This window comes from Pyrus communis, chromosome 9, assembly GCF_963583255.1.
Source record: "Pyrus communis chromosome 9, drPyrComm1.1, whole genome shotgun sequence".
Classification (NCBI taxonomy): Eukaryota; Viridiplantae; Streptophyta; class Magnoliopsida; order Rosales; family Rosaceae; genus Pyrus; species Pyrus communis.
In genome coordinates this window covers 1,016,928-1,038,070 of record NC_084811.1, presented here as the reverse complement: position 1 = coordinate 1,038,070, position 21,143 = coordinate 1,016,928, and the positions used below count along the sequence as shown (strand labels likewise).

Genomic DNA, 21,143 nt, shown 5'->3' with positions numbered 1-21,143 from the left:
GAAATTGAAGAGCAGATAGATTCATTATCACGTACATGATCAACATGCTCCCCAGTCTTAACAGCAGAGATCTCGGGGCCTCTCATTCTCTTAGTCTTGCTTGCTTTTCTCCCAGCTACAGCGATGTTAGTTCCATCAACTCTTTCATTCGCTGAAAACTTCAGTGATGACTAAGTACCTTTTATGGTTCCCATGATTACCTGATTGACAGCTATCTGAAGGTCTTTTAACAGGAGGTACTGATGAATCGATCGGGCTGAATCCTGCCGGAACCCTGTAAAGTGTCCACATTACTAATAACAGCATCTACTTCTTTCGCCTCAACTGCAAGAAACCCAAGGTTAAGAAGGTTTTCAAGAAAAAATTCCATCAGCTGAAAGATCACAATACTTGAAATGTATATTACCAGCTATCTTACCATTTTCAGATTTTGATTCTTGGTTACCCTCAACGGCACATTTGTCACCATTCTTCTTCAGTATGGAGACGTCAAAATCTGATTTTTAGTAGAGCTAAAAATTTACACATGTTCTTACCGGTAAGAACATGTTCATTAGTAAAGCTGAATATTTACAAGTGTTCTTACAAGCATTAACCTTTGTAAATTTTCAGCTCTAAGAAATTTTCATATATAATTGCCTACTATGTTGTAGTAATTTCCAAAAAATAATTTAAGGCTCCGGGGTTTATGGATGGAAGTATATCGTAGGCTGCTGCCATGGGGTTGGATCCCTCAAAGCACTTGGGCGAAGGAATAGCATTCTTGCAACCCTATTGAATAAGTTGGAAGAGTATGTTTTCTCTGACCAACCCCCTTAAACCAAAATTTCTCCAGTACATGATATTACCATCATTGATTGTTTATTGAGCATATATAATCCAAAAATCTGTTGGTTAATCTTCCATTCTTTGGCAGGTTGTATGGGATTAACGTGTGCGGCGAAGGAGGGGAATATGAAACATTGACACTGGACTGCCCTCTCTTTGTTGTAAGTTTATATCATTTACGTTGTAACTGTTTCATTCTACATGATTCTTTCAATTTCCAGAATGCTCGAATCGTGCTGGTTCCATAGCCCCGGTTGGGGTGCTTCAACCCTTGGCTTTTCATTTGGAAAATAAGGCAGAGTCCTGTCCTTTGGGGAGCAGCGACCATACCAATCGGAACTGTCAGGAGAAGAAGAGTTTTCTATTTGAAGTGCAAGGAGACCATCCACAAGGATGTGATGCTGCATGCGAAGCTGATGCCGAACTTGAGAATGCAGTTGAACTTGCTGATCATATGATGCCTTGATACTCAATACTCAACCAATGCAATCGATGTAGTTTTTAAATCATTATTCGTTAGTTATATGTAATTATCAGAGTATGATTGTACGTTTGCAATCCACCATACACCAACAACAACAACAACAACAAAGCCTTTTCTCACTAAATGGGATCGGCTATATGAATCCTAGAACGCCATTGCGCTCGGTTCTGTGTCACTTTTTCCATTAGATCCAAGTACTCTAAGTCTTTTGAGTCTCTTCCAAAGTCTTCCTAAGTCTACCTCTTCGGTCTTGAACCTCTGTCCCGTAATTGCATCTTTTAACCGAAGCGTTAGTAGGCCTTCCTAGGTTTTATCATTTTTTACTTGTATTACAAGGTTTTATCAGTACAAAAGTATATCATTTCTTGATCTATCTAACAAACAGAAATTATGGCTTTTCACCTTACGTACAAAGGAACATAGGTAGGATGGTAGTCATCATAACATCAGTCCACTATTCGTACCATGTTCCTATACATAAATTTGTATTTATTATTTTAATCTCAAAGCATGGGGTATCCAAATGACAGTAGCTTGTATAACTTTATGTGTGTATCTGTGTGTGTGTGTGTGTATATATATATGATTATTAGAGCTGGATAAAATCTTGTTTGTCACCAGTTGTACATATACACGTATGTGTTACTATTCTCCAAACTAAGAATATTAATTGAAGTATATAAATTTTGCAGTTGCAGGTGGAGGGTGACCTCGATCATCAGATTATTCTGATCAGATCGGTAAGTGCCAATTTCTTTAGTTTAATTTGTTTCCATGGCCAAGTGTGGGGGCTTTCACTCTGAAAGATCAAAAAGGAAAGGATGCAGATTCAGTTAGTTATCACTGACGGGGATCATATAATAATACACATATATGTACGTGTTATACCACCACCATGCGGCATGCATGCATGGCTGGTTTAGAGAGGCCAATGCATGTACGATCACAGAAAAAGAAGGGAGAGCAGCAATAGCTATGGCACCCCATGGACTCGGAGAGTTTTTAGAGAAGTAGATGAGGAGCATGAAGGGACATGCATGTATCCACTAGCAATGAAATCATGCGGCCTGGCTCACATACAGAGGATATGTGTATATATAGGCCCTTTATGCAAGGAAATCTACATGTTTTAATTAGGTGTGGGGTTCATTATTAATTGAACATCAATAATCCGAACTGTTTATTTTGTAAGTCTCAATTCATAGATCATCCTTGTAAAAATTCAATTCAATCCGAAATTATTTGCCTATTTATTTATCAAGATAAAATTTCATTGTTACTTATATAACAAAGTATTCGTTAATTTTTTTTAACCCAATTAGATGTATTAAATATTTCTGATTTGGCTAATATTTGGCAAAAGTGATCTATGAGGTGCAACTTAAAAAATAGACGGTTCGGATCGTTGAAGTTCGATATGGTGCGGACCCCACAACTAATTATTATTTTTATAAAAAAAAAAATAGAGGTTTCTTCCCTTAAAGCTCTCTCTCTCTCTCTCTCTCTCTCTCTCTCTCTCTCTCTCTCTCTCTATATATATATATATATATATATATATATATATTCATTATGGTCCCCAAGGGCCAAAACCTTAGTAATAAAGTACAAAAAAGAAGCTATCAAAAATAAAATAGGAACAGCTTTTTGTGTTTTAAAAAAAAAAGGCATAAAAGATAAATAGAATATCAAGTCTGTACACACAAGAAGCTAAGGCAAAAGAAAGTCTCTTTATTTGTTTAGCAAATATTCTTACAAATAAAACTGTCATTTTGAAGATGAATGTCATGGCATAGAATTAAATTTAAAGTTTCCGGTGTTCGAAATTTCTCACATATACAAATGCCATATAATTATATTTATCTATTTACGTTAAATTTCTGACATTACGGTCATATGATTAATTAGTTATTTTGTCTATAATAGTACATAATATATATATACACACACACGCGCATGTAGTATGTGAATATTTTCTTTAATTAAGCATTTATTCTTCCAATAAGAAATAAATTAAAATTATTTTATAACCAAACTAACTCAAAATTACTTATTGGTTGCCAATGAAAAGCATTGGGATACCGTTTTTAAAGTAGCCAGCCAATCAGATCTCACGTGAGGAATGGATTGGCTCCTCATTATTGTAACATCACACATCGTCCAAGGGAATAGATCATGTAAGCTTTACATGTATATTTTCATCTCTACCTAGCACGAGGCATTTTGAGAGCTCACTGACTCCAAAGTTAAGTGAGCAGCGCGCGAGAGCAATTCCATGATGGGTGACCCAGTGGGAAGTTCTCGTATGAGTTCCCAAAAGCAAGAAACAAAATCGTGAGGGCATGGTCGGGGTACAAAACGGACAATATCGTGCTACGGTGGAGTCGAACCTGGGATGTGGTGGGGGCCGGGATGTGACAATTTGGTATCAGAGCCAATCCCTGGCCGGAAGTGTGCCGATGAGGACGTCGGGCTCCTAAAGGGGGTGGATTGTAACATCTCACATCGCCTAGGGAAATGGATCATGTAAGCCTTATATGTATATTCTCATCTTTACCTAGCATGAGGCCTTTTGGGAGCTCACTGACTTAGTAACTCCAAAGTTAAGCGAGTAGCGCACAAGAGCAATCCCATGATGGGTGGCCAAATAGGAAGTTTTCGTGTGAGTTCCTAGAAACAAAACCATGAGGGCGTCGTCGGGGCCCAAAGCGGACAATATCGTGTTACGGTGGAATCGAGCCCAAGATGTGATGGGGACCCGGGTTGGGATGTGACAATTATCCTCCTAAATTCCTAATTAAAATAAGTTGGCGATGCAATCTCATGAAAATAACTAAGATGGCAACTATAACATAGCAAATTGTCAGTGGTCATTTGGTATCAGAGCCAATCCCTGGTCAGAAGTATGCCGAGGAGGACGTCGAGCCCCTAAGAGGGGTGGATTGTAACATCCCACATCGTCTAGGGGGAATGAATCATGTAAGCCCTATATGTATATTCTCATCTCTACCTAGCACGAGGCCTTTTGGGAGCTCACTGGCTTCGGGTTCTGTAGGAACTCTAAAGTTAAGCGAGTAGCACGCAAGAGCAATCCTATGATGGGTGGCCTAATGGGAAATTCTCGTGTCAGTTCCCAGAAACAAAACCATGATGGTGTCGTCGGGCCCAAAACAGACAATATCATGTTATAGTGAAGTCGAACCCGAGATGTGATGGAAACCCAGGCTGGGATGTGACAATTATCCTCCTAAATTCCTAATTAAAATAAGTTGGCGATGCAATCTCATGAAAATAACTAAGATGGCAACTATAACATAGCAAACTGTCGGTGGTCCTTTTAAGACCCAAAAACTTAAATGAGTATAGAATTATATAAAATCTTCCAAAATTTTAAAATATCTTCATACATTCTAGTGTACATGCGTGTGGAAGATAATACAAGAAGTCCCTTATTTCTTGGCCTATTAATTTGTTCTTGTTTTATTAATTTTTGCAGCCAAAACCACTCATTAAGTAAGTGGTAGGTTGTTCTTGATTTTTTTTTTTTTTTTTTTTGTCATTGTTAGATTAGTCAGTGATGGAGTTTGAATCCACGCCGTCATGCAATGGCTCAACATTTTGCCACCACTATGGTAAAGGGCCACTTGCATTAAAAATACTGCTTAGTCTATCTTACAGTAAAAATACTGCTTATAAATAAAATAAAATAACTTTTTTTTTTAAATTTTTGTGATAGAAATATCAATAAATAAAATAGGACTCATTAATTTCCTTAGAAAACAAATAATCACAACTATTCAATGTGTTGATTGCAAACCCAAGAAAAGTGAGCAAAGGTTTGGAAACTCCAGCTTGAGTTTGAACTCCTACGAACTCAATCTCTGAGACCACCAAATATGCTTTGGGGTATTGTAGAATCTGAGGTTGTACATATGTGGTATTGGAGTTGCATTGTAACGAGGATTAGTCTGCTATGAATATGTGGGGATACCTTATGTATCCTTAATGTGTTGATTACATGATTTGATCTAAAATATAAGATAATTGGTTGTGGTTGATAGGTCTAAATTATTTTTTCTTTATCTTGACAATCCTTGGGTTATAATCTAAACCATCCATCATTTTATAGTACCAAAACAAACCACATAAAAACATTGTACCTTATCTCATATTACAATACAAGAATTATATATATATATATAGTAGGAATAGGATGTGTTTCTTACAAGAAGCATCAGCTATTTGCTTATTGCACGAAGTTTTTAAGTGATTCAAAATTCACTTACATTTTAATTAAGGATTGGTTTCAAAATATTTTCACAAAAAATGATTTTAGTCGCCACTTAGTACTACATTTTAGTGGTATTTCTCTTCACTTATAAGTGAGAGGTCTTAGGTTCGATTCTCACCAATGGCGAATTTGAACTAGGGCTGGGCCCGGGCCGGGCCGGGCCCATTTTTGAAGGAACCGGATCATACCTGTTTTAAAATGTAACGGGGCGGGTCGGTCCAGGTAGAAGGATTTTGAATTTTGAAATCGGGCTTTTCTCGGCCCGTTATTTACTGGACCCGCCCCGCCCCGCCCCATGGGTCCAACTCTTTTTTTTTTTTTTTTTTTTTTATTATATATATATATATTTTATATAAACTGAGAATAGGCAGAATCCGACCCACAATCCGACCATGACAGGCATCCACTGCTTTGTGGGAGTGGATGCAATTGAGTCTGCTAATCGAAGGACAACAATGGTTGAGGCTCCGTCGTCGTAGCTGCAGCCGAGGCTCTGTCGTCGCAGTTTCCAAGATATGCGCCTCTTTCTGCAATCCACGCTCAGAACCATCACAATGAGCAATCATTTTTCTCTGGATCCCAAAACCTGCTCGGGTTTGATGGGTCATCCGCCTCGTACGGCCTAAACAAGGCCTCCCCTTGCCTGATGGTGCTCGCCAGGAGGTGAGAAAGGGAGGAGGAACAGTCCACAGGTGGTGATGGTGCTCGCTGGAGTGTGCGCCACTGTGGTGGAGGTCGCGGTGGGGTGTAGGTGTGGTGTGTCTGTGCACCGAGAATGAGAATTGCAGAGGTGGGGGGAGAAGAACAAGGAGAGGAATAAGGGAGAAGGTTCGAGAGATTGGTGTGTGTGTGTTGTGTGTTCACGAGATATGAGAGAAGGAGACAAGGAGATAGTGTTCTCGACTCTCGAGAGTGAGAACTATCACGGGGAGGAAAAGTGGCTTGGGAGACAGTAATGTTTTAAAATTGGGATGTTACAAACGGGTTGGTCCGGGTACCCATTTTTTTATACTTTGGGACCCGGCCTGCCCTGCCCCGCCCCTTTTTTCTTTTTAAAAATTAGGAACCGGCCCGTACCTGCTTCGAACCTCGGTTCCTGTACCTGTTTGCCCACCCCTAATTTGAACCATGTTATTGCTCGCCCATTGTGAGTCTTACCCCACTCATTCATCCTCTTAATGTAGATAATATCGTTTAAAAAAAAAAAAATCGCTTTTGTCATTTAAAAGACACTTCCAAACAAGCTCGCAATGATAACACATCCCTTTTTACTTTCAACACACTCTCTTAATTTACAACCGTCGAATCGACTAAATTAAAGAAATTCAAGAGACATAAATTAACAAGGGACGTTGGATAGCACACCCGACTTAAAAGTGTTACCTTAAACTTACCTAACCATATATACTAACATGGAAAAATCGTAATAATTAATTTACCATTTACCATAAAGAAGAAAATTCACCAAGAATGGCAAGGAAAGTGATTTACTGCAAAAAGGGAGGCAAAAACTGTGACAGAGAGAAAAAGCAAAAGTGAAGAGACTCAACCTGGAAATACAGAGAGAGACAGAGATCTGAGGTGGGGGACTGAGTCAGGGACCGAGTCGGGTCACATCCTCTCTGCACCGAGTTGAACTTTCAAAGCTAATAATACACCGTGAACCCAGAACAAGAAGGGATAATAATATGATCCTGACTGTTAGATCCCACATTTGAAATCCCATACCAGCCGTCCGATTAACCCTCCATCTCTTTTCTTTCCTCTCTGTCCGTCATCTCTCTCTCCTTCTGCAGCTCAATTTTGGAGCCCACAAAGGGTGAAGAAAGAGCTTAGCAAAGGGCAAGGAGAAAAAGCTTTGCTTGGCTTGGAAACCCAATCGATTTCTTGTGTTTTCTCTCAGGTATTTTCTTCCTTTCTTATTTCTGTTTTTAGAGAGAGAGAGAGTTGTTTTCTGTTTGGTTGGTGGGAAAGTTGAGGGGAGTGAAAGAAAATGGGAGAGATGGAATTGAAATTCTGGGTCTTTTTTTAGGTGGGTATGCTGGAAAATGTGGATAATTAAGTTAGGTATCTGAAAGTTGTGATTTTAAATTTGGGTTTACAGATTTGAGGCTGCTTGCTCTATCTTTTAGAGAGGGAAAGGAGAAAGAAAGTTACTTTCTGTTTGGTTGCTCGGAAAGTTGAGGGAGTGAAAGAAAATGAAACAAATGGAATTGAAATTTTGGGTCCTTTTTAGGTTGGCATTTGTGAGAACGTAGATACAATTAAGTTAGCTATCCGAAAGTTGTGATTTTGAGTTTCGGTTATTGGGGCATAGATGATAAATTTTTGCTTCATTTGTACAAAGGCTTGCTTGTTATTCTGTGATGGTTTGAGCTAAAAAGTTTAATCTTTTGTTTGTTATACAGATTTGAGGCTTTCTGGCAGCTTTTATGTGCTATGATGTAGCTCAAGATCAACTGGTGTAGCTTGGATTCGGAGATTGAGCTGCGAAAATGCTTAAAGCTTTAGCAATGGTGAGTGAAAAACATAGTCTGATTTGATTTGGAACGGACTATTCAGACTGGATTCTTATTGAAGTTTCGGGATTCGGAATTCATGGAGTTAAAACACCGGTAAAACAAAAATCCTAATTTGGTAGATTTTGTTGGCGTGAAACCCTAGGCCTGGTTTGTTGTTCTTGGGATGGTGAACTTGAAGATTTGAGCACAATTATTTTGAATTTGAGTTCCGAAAATGAAGAGTGAAAGCAGCAATAGCTTAGGAAATGAGAGAACAGTTAAATCTGTAGAATCAGTGGAAGATATTTCCAAATATTCCCACAGTCCAGCTCATTTGGCGGTTGCATGCCGTGACTACGCCACTCTCAAGCGTATTATTTCTACCCTCCCTCGGCTTGCCAAGGCCAGTGAAGTAAGCACCGAAGATGAATCTCTTGAGGCTGAGCTCCGAGCTGATGCTGTATCTGCTGTCATTGATCGCCGAGATGTTCCTGGTCGTGAGACTCCGCTTCATCTAGCTGTACGTCTCCGGGACCCAAGCTCTGCAGAGATTTTGATGGCGGCTGGTGCTGATTGGAGTCTTCAAAATGAGAATGGTTGGAGTGCTCTCCAAGAAGCTGTCTGCACTAGAGAGGAAGCAATTGCTATGATTATTGCACGGCACTACCAGCCCCTTGCGTGGGCCAAATGGTGTCGTAGACTTCCCCGTATTGTTGCCTCTACATCCCGGATTCGTGATTTTTATATGGAGATGACTTTTCATTTTGAGAGCTCAGTCATCCCGTTTATTGGTCGAATTGCTCCATCAGATACTTACCGAATTTGGAAGCGTGGTTCTAATCTCCGAGCTGACATGACCCTTGCTGGTTTTGATGGGTTTCGCATTCAAAGGTCTGATCAAACATTTCTGTTTCTTGGAGAGGGCTACTCTTCAGAGGATGGTAATGTGAATTTGGCACCTGGTTCTTTGATTGTTCTTGCACATAAGGAGAAAGAAATCACAAATGCTTTGGAAGGAGCTGGTGCTCAACCAACCGAAGCTGAAGTTGCCCATGAAGTGGCCTTAATGTCACAAACGAATATGTTTAGGCCAGGCATTGATGTTACTCAGGCTGAGCTTATCCCCCATTTGAATTGGAGGCGACAGGAGAGGACTGAGACGGTTGGAAATTGGAAAGCCAAAGTTTATGATATGCTTCACGTGATGGTGAGTGTGAAGTCAAGGCGGGTTCCAGGTGCTATGACTGACGAGGAACTCTTTGCAGTGGGCGATGAAGAAAAGGTGGCAAATGGTGGTGATAATGATGAATATGACGATGTATTGACTGCTGAAGAAAAAAGGCAGTTGGATTCTGCATTTCGTGTGGGGAACTCAGATGGTGCTTGTGAGGAAGACGACAATGGAGACTCTGACTGTCATGAAAAAGGTTCAGTAGGCTCGTATGAGAACTTTGAATCCAACGGTGTTGTTAAGGAGAAGAAGGGTTGGTTTGGTTGGAACAAGAAAAATTCGAAGGGAAACGATGATTCCGAAGATCCAAAGCTTTTGAAAAAGTTCTCAAAGTTGGCCCCAGAAGGTGGGAACCAGAAATCACTTGATCATCAAAAACCATCATCTGAATTTCCTAAAGACGATATTGCAGATGCGAAAAAGGGAAAAGATAAAAGCAGTAAGAAGAAAAAGAAGAAAGGGTTGACTGATTCTAAGCATGAGAGTGAGTACAAAAAAGGTTTGAGACCTGTCTTGTGGTTGACGCCAGATTTCCCGTTGAAAACAGATGAGCTTCTTCCTTTACTAGACATCTTAGCAAACAAGGTCAAGGCTATAAGGAGACTCAGGGAGCTTTTGACAACTAAATTGCCCCCTGGCACTTTTCCTGTCAAGGTAATACGAAAGTTCTACCTTGATCGACTATTTTTCAATATGTTTTCCACTGTTTGGTTGTTTATGCAATTTTGATGTTGATTTGGTCAGGCTATCCAGTTACTATATTATGTTTCCTGATTGAAATATATATTTCATAAACAAAATTCAACTTAATTTGCCTCAAATCCATGAATTTCTGCCAAATAATATTCTTGATATTTGGTAATTTAATATATTCTGGGTGAAATCTCTCCGTGATTGAGGAGGGTTCTTTTTAGAATCTTGTTTTTTCAAAATTTGCATGTGTGTGTTTTTGGTTCTCACCGTTCAGTTTTATCTAAAAGATTGACATCCTGTACTTTTGAGGTTTACCCTTTGTAATGTTGCATTCCCTACCACAGGTTGCTATTCCGATTGTCCCAACAATACGAGTTTTTGTAACATTTACCAAATTTGAGGAGCTTCAGCCAGTGGAGGAGTTCTCAACCCCTCTCTCCAGTCCTGCACATTTTCAGGATTCAAAGTCAAAGGACTCAGAAGGATCCTCGTCATGGATGTCGTGGGTGAGAGGAAGTCGTGGTGGGCAATCAAGTGACAGTGATAGCCACCGGTATAAGGATGAGATTGACCCTTTCCTCGTACCATCGGACTATACCTGGGTTGATGCCAATGAGAAAAAACGCCGCATGAAAGCCAAGAAGGCCAAGAGCAAGAAACACAGGAAACATGCAACAGCCAAGCCCGGTGATGCAGGACATCAGGCAAGCGAGAATGTTGAAGAATAGTTTTGCATAAATTACTGCTACTCTACCTCTAAGAGGGATTTCGTGGGATAAAAATGAGGTAAAGCCCATTCTTGTGTGCTCCTGACTTTTATTCTTCACTTTGGATTCTATCCCGAAAGTCTTACCTGATACGTTTTAGGCTCTTAATTGTTGATTTAGAAGAAGAATACATGTATCTTCTTCAATCGTTGTATTGCTATGTGCTGTGAAATCAGAGAGGAACCGGCTTTCCTTTTTCTGATGGTATCTCTTGTTCTAATTTCGAGTTCACATCAATCTTTGTATCTAAGTTGTTTTTTTATTGATTTTCAAGTTTTTTTTTTCTTTCTGTGGTTGGTATTTTCTTGTGCTTGTCATTGTGGCCAAGACCATCATCTGTTTCAGTTCTGTATGGTTTGTGCTAAATTATGTATGAAAATGCTTACTTTCTAAAGATTCAATAGAAAGTATATACATCTCTTCGGAAGATACACGAATTGATAAGACGGGAGAGGGGGGGTCTAGTCATAGGAGGGGCCGCTGGCTATTGGTGGCTGGTGGTTTTTGAGGCGGTCTTTTCTTCGGTATGTGTCTGTATATACACACCTTTTCACATCGTCGGAATGGTACATTGTTCCCTGGAAGCACTTTTGGAGTGGTACAAACACAAACGAACAACGTTGCATGTTAGAAGTTGATATTTTTACAGGACTTACAAGCTAACAGATAGAATTAGTGATGCATACTGTTCAATACATTTTGGTATACAGACAACACAATTGTTGAGCTAATGATTTACACATCTATTTGCATTGCTGGTAGTTTGCACGAATTTTCTACCAGAATCGGTCCTTCTTGACGCTCAAATATCCGGCCATAACTTTCCCTCCGGTGTTTCTCATTCCGTGTATAAGGTAGCACCAACTTGAACCCAATGCTCCAATGAAAAAGTCAGCTTCACTTACCATCAAGAAGTTAACAATTGGATAATTCGTGCTCGTCTCCCTTCCAAGACTCGTTTCGTAAGCGGCCATCGAGGAGTTCCCAACTTGACGTGTCACGTTTGTGTAGTAAAACTCCCAGTGACTGTAACTTCGCGATTTGCCGATGACTTCCTGGAAGAATGCTAACGTTAGGTTTAAACACGATTCTTCGCTTCTGAATCTATTCAGAGATACGATGTTAATGCCGGAAAACTAAACCTGCATTTCAGTGGAGAGGGAAGCGCTTACTTATGCGGCCAGCAAGAACCATGTATTCTTCGAATTCTACTACCTTCATTTCGCACGCTTTGTCTCCTGTTCTTACGTGCATGCTGAGTAGCGGCCTGGGCATCCGCGGCTTGTGACTCGACCAGACAAATTCGTCGATATCAGACCTTTCGTGGATTGTAACATCCTGCAACAAAACACGTTATAAAGCATTATCGTTTGAGAAGATTCGATTTGCATAATCTGTGTAAAGTACTATTAATTCAGTGTGTTCCAAACTCTACAAATCGAGGCCTCATTACAATCAGAAGCCGTTGTGTTGCAGAAGGGATAAAAGTAACAAACCTCAGGCCATTTTCCGTCAAAACTTCTGACGACCATATGGGCAGCTTCCTTTCCGAATGCAGTATGGCGAGCAACATTCAATAAGCCGCATGTGTACTCGGTTTGAAATCTCATCAAGTATCGTACTGCCTGGCATAACGTTAACAATTTACGATCAAACTTTCTTTTCTTTCATGAATATAGCGTACTTGGAAGTTGGAAGCAACTACATTAATACATTTACAGAAGATCTATGTAGACTACCTGTGCTCTCCACCATCTCAGATTCATTTTCCGCTGATAAGCAACCAAACTCCCATTTATTTCTGTCGTTGGTTGCAAATGACTCCACGGATCGCCCCATGTTCTGCATTCAATATTTAACAAGCGACATGAGAAGAACAGAAAAAAATATGCTGCTAGTTACTAGCAGAAGAACTGAACGAATCTGATTCACTTAGTAAGGAGGCAGATTGTCTGCCTCTTGTTACCGTGCCCTTCCTATCCCCTCCTATTTGTGTGATCATAGTTAAACCACGTCAACATTTTATATTGATTTTTTAATAGAGATAATAAAACAAAAAATAATAGAAATATAAAATGTTGACGTGATTTAACCGTAACCGCACAAATATAAGAGGATGGAAAATGCACGATAACAGGAGGGCAGACAATATGCCTCAGCACTGGAAGCTGAATACAGTAATGAGACCCTCTCGTCATTGATCATTTCTTCACTTCTCAGCGAATCAACCTTTTTTGCTGTTCTATTTGCCTTTTTGAACTGCAGTTTGTGCCTGTAACCACATCTTTAAATTGAAAACCGTAATATTAGGCCCAATGCTTAGACTACTGTTAAAAAAGTTTTCATGGTCGTTAATGAGACTCGTGCATTAAAAAGTTAAATTAAAAACATTTGACTTTATTTTCGTTTGCTCTAAAAAAAAAATGCTAAAAAATAAGGAGTCAAATAGCTCAGCTACCACGTCATATATGACATCTCTTTAGACAACAACTTAATTTCTTATAGTCCTAATTGACGTATTTTACATCTCCTCTAAAAATGATCTATAATATAAAAAATATCATTAAATTAATCGTGTGTAAGTAGTGACAAAGCTTTTAAGTTATGTATGCACATAATTATCACCTTTTAGTTGATAATATATAGCTGAAAATTCATCTTTTACGTCCTTTTCTTTTGTATTTTATTATTTATTTGTTAGAATTTAATTTCATTTGTGAAAGACAATACATGTCGTTGTGTGCTAAATGTAGATTAAAGAAATAGATTAAGAAATGCTATAAGGGTTTCATGAAATTATTGGAGAGAAGGATTGACGACAACAACATTTTGTGAATATCCGTTTTCGGAAAATAAGAATTTTATTGGTCACGGGAGTTATGTTAGGGATATTTCTACTCTCCTTTCCTTGTCATTTGTCATAGCGATACATGTTTTTAAACTTTATTTTGTGGTTTTGTTTGGTAATGCTTTGAAAGGTTCAATTTTGATGTCTTATTTGGGTCCACTAAGATAATTGTTCGATTTACAAAGAAAGTTAGACTTGTCATTCAGTACTACGGTTTGTTGGTATTCATCTTCACTTGGAAGTGAGAGGTCTTAGGTTCGAATCTCGTGGATGGCGAATTCAATACCAAATTAGGCTACCCATTGTGTAGCTTAGCCGAACTTCCTCTCCCCTTAGCGTAAAAATATCAACGTACTCAAAAAAAAAAAAGGTTAGACTTTTCATATTCGAAGGGTAGGGCTAATCCTTAATGGGATCTGAAAAAGCTCAAGGCATTTCAACCCACTTCTACTTACAATCTGGTGGCACACGTTCTCTCAAAAATTTTAACCAGGAAATTATTCGTGTTTTGTTTCTATTTTTGGAGAGGATTAATAGTGATTGGACCTCAATCTTTGCTTTTTAAGTTAAAAATTACTAAATAGTTTTTTTTTTTTTTTTTTTTTTTTGTCAAACGATAGATTTGTTAGATTAGAGAACCGATGAGACTTAAACCCACGCCATGATATAAGGGCAACATTCATCTTCACCAATATATTAGAGAGCCACCTGCTATAAATAGTTAACTTATTGTCACCGTCCAAAACAATTTTCAAATCTACTTTTTTTTTTTTTTTAAATGGTCCAAGTCTAGTTAGCATTACGATTTGACTATATTCATCTTTATTTGTAAATAAATAAAATTTAAATTCAATTTTCGTAAATGACGAATTTTACATCGAATTATTATGGGTGTCCATTATATAGAATAGCCTAATTACTCATCCTAAGTTACTTAACTCTAGATAGCTACAATACTTTTCGATTTACCAATGTCTTGGACCGGGTCACGATCATTTTAGTAAATTCTCTCTCTCCTTCCCAGCCCACCCAAACCAACTTTCCTTAAGAAGCCCAAGGACAAAATCTCAACGGTCATATTTTCAAGCTTTCGGATTCTTCGTCTTCAAACGCTCTTGACCGTTGCATCCTCAGTCCTCTCTCTCTCTCTCTCTCTCTCTCTCTCTCTCTTTCCGAAGAAAAAGGCATCCGAAAGAAGTCAGCTGTAAAAGTCGACAATCATTCATGGGGTGCTTTCCAAAGTGCTTCTCTACTTGTAAGCGCCGAAAGCTCAAAAAATCAGTCACTGTAAACCCCTTTAAACACCAAGTAAGCCCACAAAGTTTCTTCTTTCCTGTGATTTTTACTGCCATTTCCATTTTGTTACTTTAGATCTTTACACATCTGAGATTAATTTTCCACAGAGCATTGAAGTTGCTGAACAAGCTGTTCAAATCCAACCTGCTGAAGCTGAACCCACAAAGCTAGAAGAATTTATAGAAGCCATTAAACCCAGCAAAGAATCAGTGTAAGAAATCCATTGTCAAAGCTTGGATCTTGATTTTGTTTGGTTTTCCAGAGAATCTTCTCCATTGGATTTACGGTTTTATTTTGTTTATAATTTATGTTTGTTCATTAATGTGTATTTAGAGAGGAGATTGAAGAACAATCAAAGAATGGTGACAAAAAGAAAGTCACATTTGATTTGAATGTCGAGGCAAATGATGAAGAAACTCCCACCAAGGAAGAAGTCTCCAATGTATTGGTGGAAATTTGTGATGCGAAGGAGAATGAAGAGGAAGCGCCAAAAGGGATCAAACCGAATTCAGTTGTATCAAGTATGGTATCACCATCAACTCATCCATTGAATCATCGATACAAAAATTGCGAAAACAGTGAGGATGAAGATGATGATTGTGCTAATGCTGATGAGTTCGAGAGTAGTAAGCAAACCTTTGTTGAGGAAGAGTCTTCCGAGTCCTTGTTTTCGCTATCGATTGATTCTCGAAAACAACAAGTTTGTGATGATGCTGGAACAGATGAGAAGGAGGTGAATAGTCCAATGCCAAAGCAGCAAAATGGCAGAAGAGATTACAGGAGACAGAGTTCTCACTTTCAGGCAGTATCGAACCCCATTGAAAATCTTGCTCAATGGAAGGAGGAGGTCAACGGAAAGTCAACTCCAACAGAAGCTTCAAAGCAGCAGCAGCACCAAGAGAAGGAGAACATACACACGGAGGTGGAGGAGCAGGATTTGAAATTACACCTTAGTCCGGAGCCTGCTTTGAAGCTGTCAAAACTCTGCGCAAGGCCGAGGACAAAGTCATCTTCTTGCGTAGACACGAGCCTTTCGAGCTGGCTGGTTGAGTCTGAGACCACACCGGAGTCAAATGCAAGTAGTAAGAATTCTGTGGGGAACAAGTTTAATTCACCCGGAAGCCGTGAAGATAGGCCAATTCTGGGAGCTTGGACAACTGAAGAGCTTAAGCAGTTGTCGGCTTCTTCTACTCCAAAAAAAGGGTCACCAAGCCCGAGTCCCGAGGAAATGCCGATCATTGGTACTGTTGGGAGCTACTGGAGTCGTACCGGACAGGCCATGGATTCGGACTCAGGCTCTTCTTGCAGAGGAAGGCCGAAATCAACAGGGAAAAACAGACTGGTAAGAGATTTGTTCGAACTGATATTTCCGTTCATTCAATCGATAATTTTCTAAACTATTCTAAATTACGGGAAGGGGATTCGAACCTTGATGAAATCCGGTTTGATTGTGCAGGATCAGAAAGTGGAATGGAAGTCCACTCCATTTAAGGCAAAATTGGAGAGAGCTTTGGAAATGTGATATATTCATGTAATTTTGAAGGTTGTCTGCCAGATTTTATGTAATTCTGCTATTTTTCTTCACATAAATTTTTCTTGCATTATCTTACCTTTAGTGTTTAACGAATTACATACTGCAAATTTCAACTGATAAACAGACAGAAATTAACTCAGTAATGGCGAAAAACCGAAAAAGAGGAATTCTTCTTTCTTGGCAAAGGGTGTAGGATACAGTAATACAACAAATAATCAAGATACAACATTCTTCCTTTCATTTCCCAGACTACCCACGGTTTCCCCACGATACAATATTTATTTGTTTTGCCAGTCATCGCTACCCTAGCATCCCAGCATCTCAACTAATGAATTATTTCTCCTTTGATGTATCCAATTGGGTTTTCTACACGTCGTGAAAGAGCCTCCTTATCTGGTCGACAGTAGTACGAATCAATGTGATCGGGCATCGCTTATACTGTGTCAAAAAAGAAACACAAAAAGACCAATCAGTTACATAAGATTAATGTATTCACAAGACAGTTTTTTCTTCCCCTGCTGGGGATATATGCAGACATGTTGATGTACTCGACAGTGTGCAAGATGCCGAGATCACCCTATATGCTCAGCAGTGGGTTTTAAAGTGAGAACCACGGGAAGTGGCATACAAAGGGCTTCCTCACAGACTTGCCAAAGGATATGAGGGGTGTGTGTGTGTGTGTTTATCTACTCATAAAGCTAACAGCACCTGGAGGCCTCACCTGAGAAACATACTTGAAGACGCAGGCATAGCAGAAGACAAACCCAGAAACTGTAATTACCGATGGATTTGCACGCTTTTGTGAGCAGAGAGGGCAAAGAGCTCTATCAGGTGGCAGTGGAATCCCCTCTTTGGCAACCTGTTCATAATGATAGATTAGACTTTATTAATTAAGCAGCATACCAAGTCTTTGATCGACTGGAAGTCTCATTAAAGTCTAAGAACACAATTAAATCTGACAATACTCCGCACTTTACCTGTGGAGGTGGAGGTGGAGGTGGAGGTGGAGATGGAGGTGGAGATGGAGGAGGTGGAGGGTATATGGTTGGAGCTGACATTCTCTCGTCAGCAGATTGGTACCACCATTCCATCATCTATAAGTATAATTCAATCCAATTAAATTATGCGAAAAAGAAAACAACAAAAACAATAAAAATGATAAGTGGGAGAAAAGGTTTTGAGGTATCCTTGGCCTCCCACCCGAAACAACATCTTCTTTTGCTGCAGAGGAAGTTCCCACTCGAAACTTTTTCGAGGAACTGAGTATAAACACTTTGCTTTCCCCCTGGAATTTTGACAGTTCGAAGTACGAACTTGTTTTTTGGTCGAAGTCGAAGTTCAAACTTTCACTAAAAGCATGCCAACGCCGTTCAATTATCAATTTGTCTTTTTTTCTCTCTCTCTCTTTGGGAAAAAGTTGCACAACCTATGAGCAAAACTAAAGTGTGCGGGAGATTTTTCCTCCCTCATTTTAACACTCATTCTAACAAAAAAAATATTGGGAACATAGATCGGTACATCAAGTATAATAGTTTTTTATTATGTTTTGTATTCAAATCCTTTCCGTGTTTTTAATTAGTCACTCATGCACTAAGAGAGTGGGGAAATTATCCTTACAATAGGCTAGCAATCATATGGTTCAAACTCACATTTTGCGAGAATCGAACCTAAGGTTTCTCATTGACAAGTGAAGATGATTAATTAGTCACTTAGAGTACTAATATTGTTTGTAATCAAGGCTAGCAAAATAAAATGTAAAAAAGGATTGGAATTAATTAATTAATCAATTTTTTTTTACAAAAATTAATAATCAAATATTTTTTAGTAGATCAATGACGTTAATGAGTTAAATAGTTTGTTTGTTAGGGAAGAGTGGAATCGGTGGAAACCCTCAACAGGGTGAATTGACATCATTAATAACCAAACTTTCTATTTTAACATTTTGGAAAGAAAAAAGGTCTACTTTCTTTTTATTTTTGTTTATTTTTACTTCTTATAAGTGCATGAAAAAAGGTACATTAGAAAATTTATGGATGGAGTAATCAAACTTTGTGTTTTATGATTTCGGGATACAAAGCTCTTCCCATGAACAAATGTTTACCAACTAATTCGACCTTGTATATATTAGTTATGGGGTTTTTGAACTTAAATTCTCGAAAAAGATTAAAATTTAATAAAAATTTGATGTTAGATTGAATATTGATTTTAGTCCTTTAATGTGTACTTAATTCAATTTTATATTATATTTTTGTTTTAAATATTTAATAGATATCTTATTTAATGTCATTACATTAAACTTTAAAATTACTATACACATTTTAATTCATTAATTTTGTTTCACTTCCTCTAATTAGTGTACCTAAACGTATCATAATATATTTTACTAAATTAGTGTACCAAAATGTCCTTACCTAAATATATTGTAGTGAATAAGTGGCACATATAAGAAAATATGCAAAAACATAAGTGTATCGAAAATTCCATACCTAAATATATGATACTAAACTAGTGTACCGAAATATCAGTACCTAAATAAATTATACTAACTAGTATACTGAAATGTTCTTACCTAAATATATTATAATAAATTAGAGGCACATAAAAAAAATGCATAAACAGAAATGTACCAAAAAATCTCTACAAAAATATTTTCTTATATAAGATACTTACTATAATGAGAATTAAAATTTATTGTATTTTCATAAAATTTAATTTATGAACACCATAAAATTATAAATAAAAAGAGAGATATTGAATACATATGTTGACATTAAATAGAATTTAGGAATTAAAATCAATTTTTAATCTTATATAAGACATTTTTTTAAAACTTATTTTATTTAAGGATTAAAATCTAGTTTTCTAATTAGTTATTCGTCTATTCATTATGAACATTTCTTAGATGCGTAAAAGATAATTTGCCTAGAGTTTTCAGTGGATTTTTATGATTTCTGAGCCCCTTGTTGGCTGATAGAACACTTTTCAGGCTACTCAACTATCCTCCCAAAAGCAATAATGTTTAGTGTGTTCCTTAATTATCCTTTCTTCTCTCTATACTTACTTCGTAGTCTAAGGGTTTACAGGAGATTTCATATCCAAGAACTTGACTACACCTTTAGTTTGGAAGTGGCCTCCGACGAGAGCGTTCATGACATAAAAATCAACATTCAGAATTACCGTGAAAATGATATATCCGCTAGCCACCACCCTCTACTTTTAAACATACACACCTTGTTTCCCGCAAATCCCCGTTTGATATCAATGAAATAGTTTCCTCCACTATCTTAATGTTTTTCAATCATATATAGGTCTTGAACTCTTTCATATTGACAATTGATTTTATAGTGCAACCTCAACTTTTTTCATGGTTTTAGAACAGGTTATTCCACATGTGAAGCCCAATGACTACGCGTGCTCCATATCACTCCGTTTGTGTCGTTATACATGAGCAGCCGTGTTGCGAATGAATCACATATTACTAATTAGTTTTAATAAAGGGAATTGTTATTAGCACTCCAAAAATCTCATTCTACACTCCAAACTTTCTATATTAGGAAGGAAAAATACATTTTTATATATAAAATTTGGCAAAGGTAATAATTTTCCGTGCCTTTCTTATTTATCCTTTCTTATCTCTTTACTTACTTTGTAGTCTAAAGGGTGAAGGAAGTTGAGGTTCCATAATAAAATCAATTGCCGAGTTTTTGATCAACGACGAGATAACAAGGGCAAAATCAGAATAATAAAATAGAGTGATCAAAATTTTTGAGCGAAAAGGGTTTTGAACAATGTGCAAGTTCAGAAATTAGGGTTTCCAAATATTTGGGCCGATCGGGATCGCAGAGGAGAGAGAGTGGGGACAGAGGGAGGGAGGAGAGAGAAAGGGGAAGAGGAGTGGGAAAAGGGTCTCTGGAGATTTTCTGTGTTTGGATTGTGTGTTTGTATAAGAGGCTGAGTTACTTCTCATATTGCCAGGTTTTATAGTGGAACCCCAACTTTTTTCAAAAGGTGTACAGGAGATTTCATATCCAAGAACTTGACTGCACCTTTAGTTTGGAAGTGGCTTCCAACGAGGGCGTTCGTGACATCAAAATCAACATTCAGAATTACCGTGAAAATGATGTATACACAGACCACCAACCTCTACTTTTCAACATATGCACCTTGCTTTCTACTATAACGTCGACCCAGAAATCTCCCGTTTGGTATCAATTAAATAGTTTCCTCCAATATCTTAATGTTTTTCAATCATATATAGACCTTGAACTTTTTCATATTGACAATTGTGAAACCCAACATGTTGTCAGAGCAGGTTGTCCTACATGTGAAACCCAACATGTTTGACTTGAAAATCATTAGACTTGAGCACATGTGTTGAGAATAAATCATACATTGATGGTAGAAGGGACCTTACATGAACTTATAATAAATGGTTGACCTACTTCTCATATAATTTAGTTTTATAATAGAACTACAACTTTTTCATCTTGATTCAAGAAAAACAAAGAAAAAAAAAACTACTTGAGAGGTTTTAGTTTTAATAAATCATCGCAGAAGTAAGAAAAAATGAGACGCATTTAAATTCTAAATTCATGCAAATTGATAATAAATTCAATTGAGGTCTCGTGATGTGTCATACTAATTGTGTTCTAACAAGAGGAACATGATTCTAT

The 21,143-nt window shown here is 38.0% G+C and overlaps 2 protein-coding genes and 1 pseudogene across 2 annotated transcripts; 2 read left to right on the top strand and 1 right to left on the bottom strand.

The window, feature by feature from the left end:
• Window positions 1-7,099: 7,099 nt before the first annotated feature.
• On the top strand, window positions 7,100-11,077 carry LOC137744773 (uncharacterized). The gene is made up of 3 exons (XM_068484571.1): window positions 7,100-7,503; window positions 8,009-9,986; window positions 10,370-11,077. The coding sequence occupies exons 2-3, from the start codon at window positions 8,337-8,339 to the stop codon at window positions 10,751-10,753; spliced, it is 2,034 nt and encodes a 677-aa protein (XP_068340672.1). The 5' UTR covers window positions 7,100-7,503; window positions 8,009-8,336; the 3' UTR covers window positions 10,754-11,077.
• A 291-nt stretch (window positions 11,078-11,368) lies between these two features.
• On the bottom strand, window positions 11,369-12,990 carry LOC137745401 (uncharacterized; annotated as a pseudogene).
• A 1,834-nt stretch (window positions 12,991-14,824) lies between these two features.
• Window positions 14,825-16,530, top strand: LOC137744200 (uncharacterized). Its single transcript, XM_068484062.1, has 4 exons — window positions 14,825-14,948; window positions 15,044-15,147; window positions 15,270-16,278; window positions 16,393-16,530. The coding sequence occupies exons 1-4, from the start codon at window positions 14,865-14,867 to the stop codon at window positions 16,456-16,458; spliced, it is 1,263 nt and encodes a 420-aa protein (XP_068340163.1). The 5' UTR covers window positions 14,825-14,864; the 3' UTR covers window positions 16,459-16,530.
• The last annotated feature ends 4,613 nt before the right edge of the window (window positions 16,531-21,143 follow it).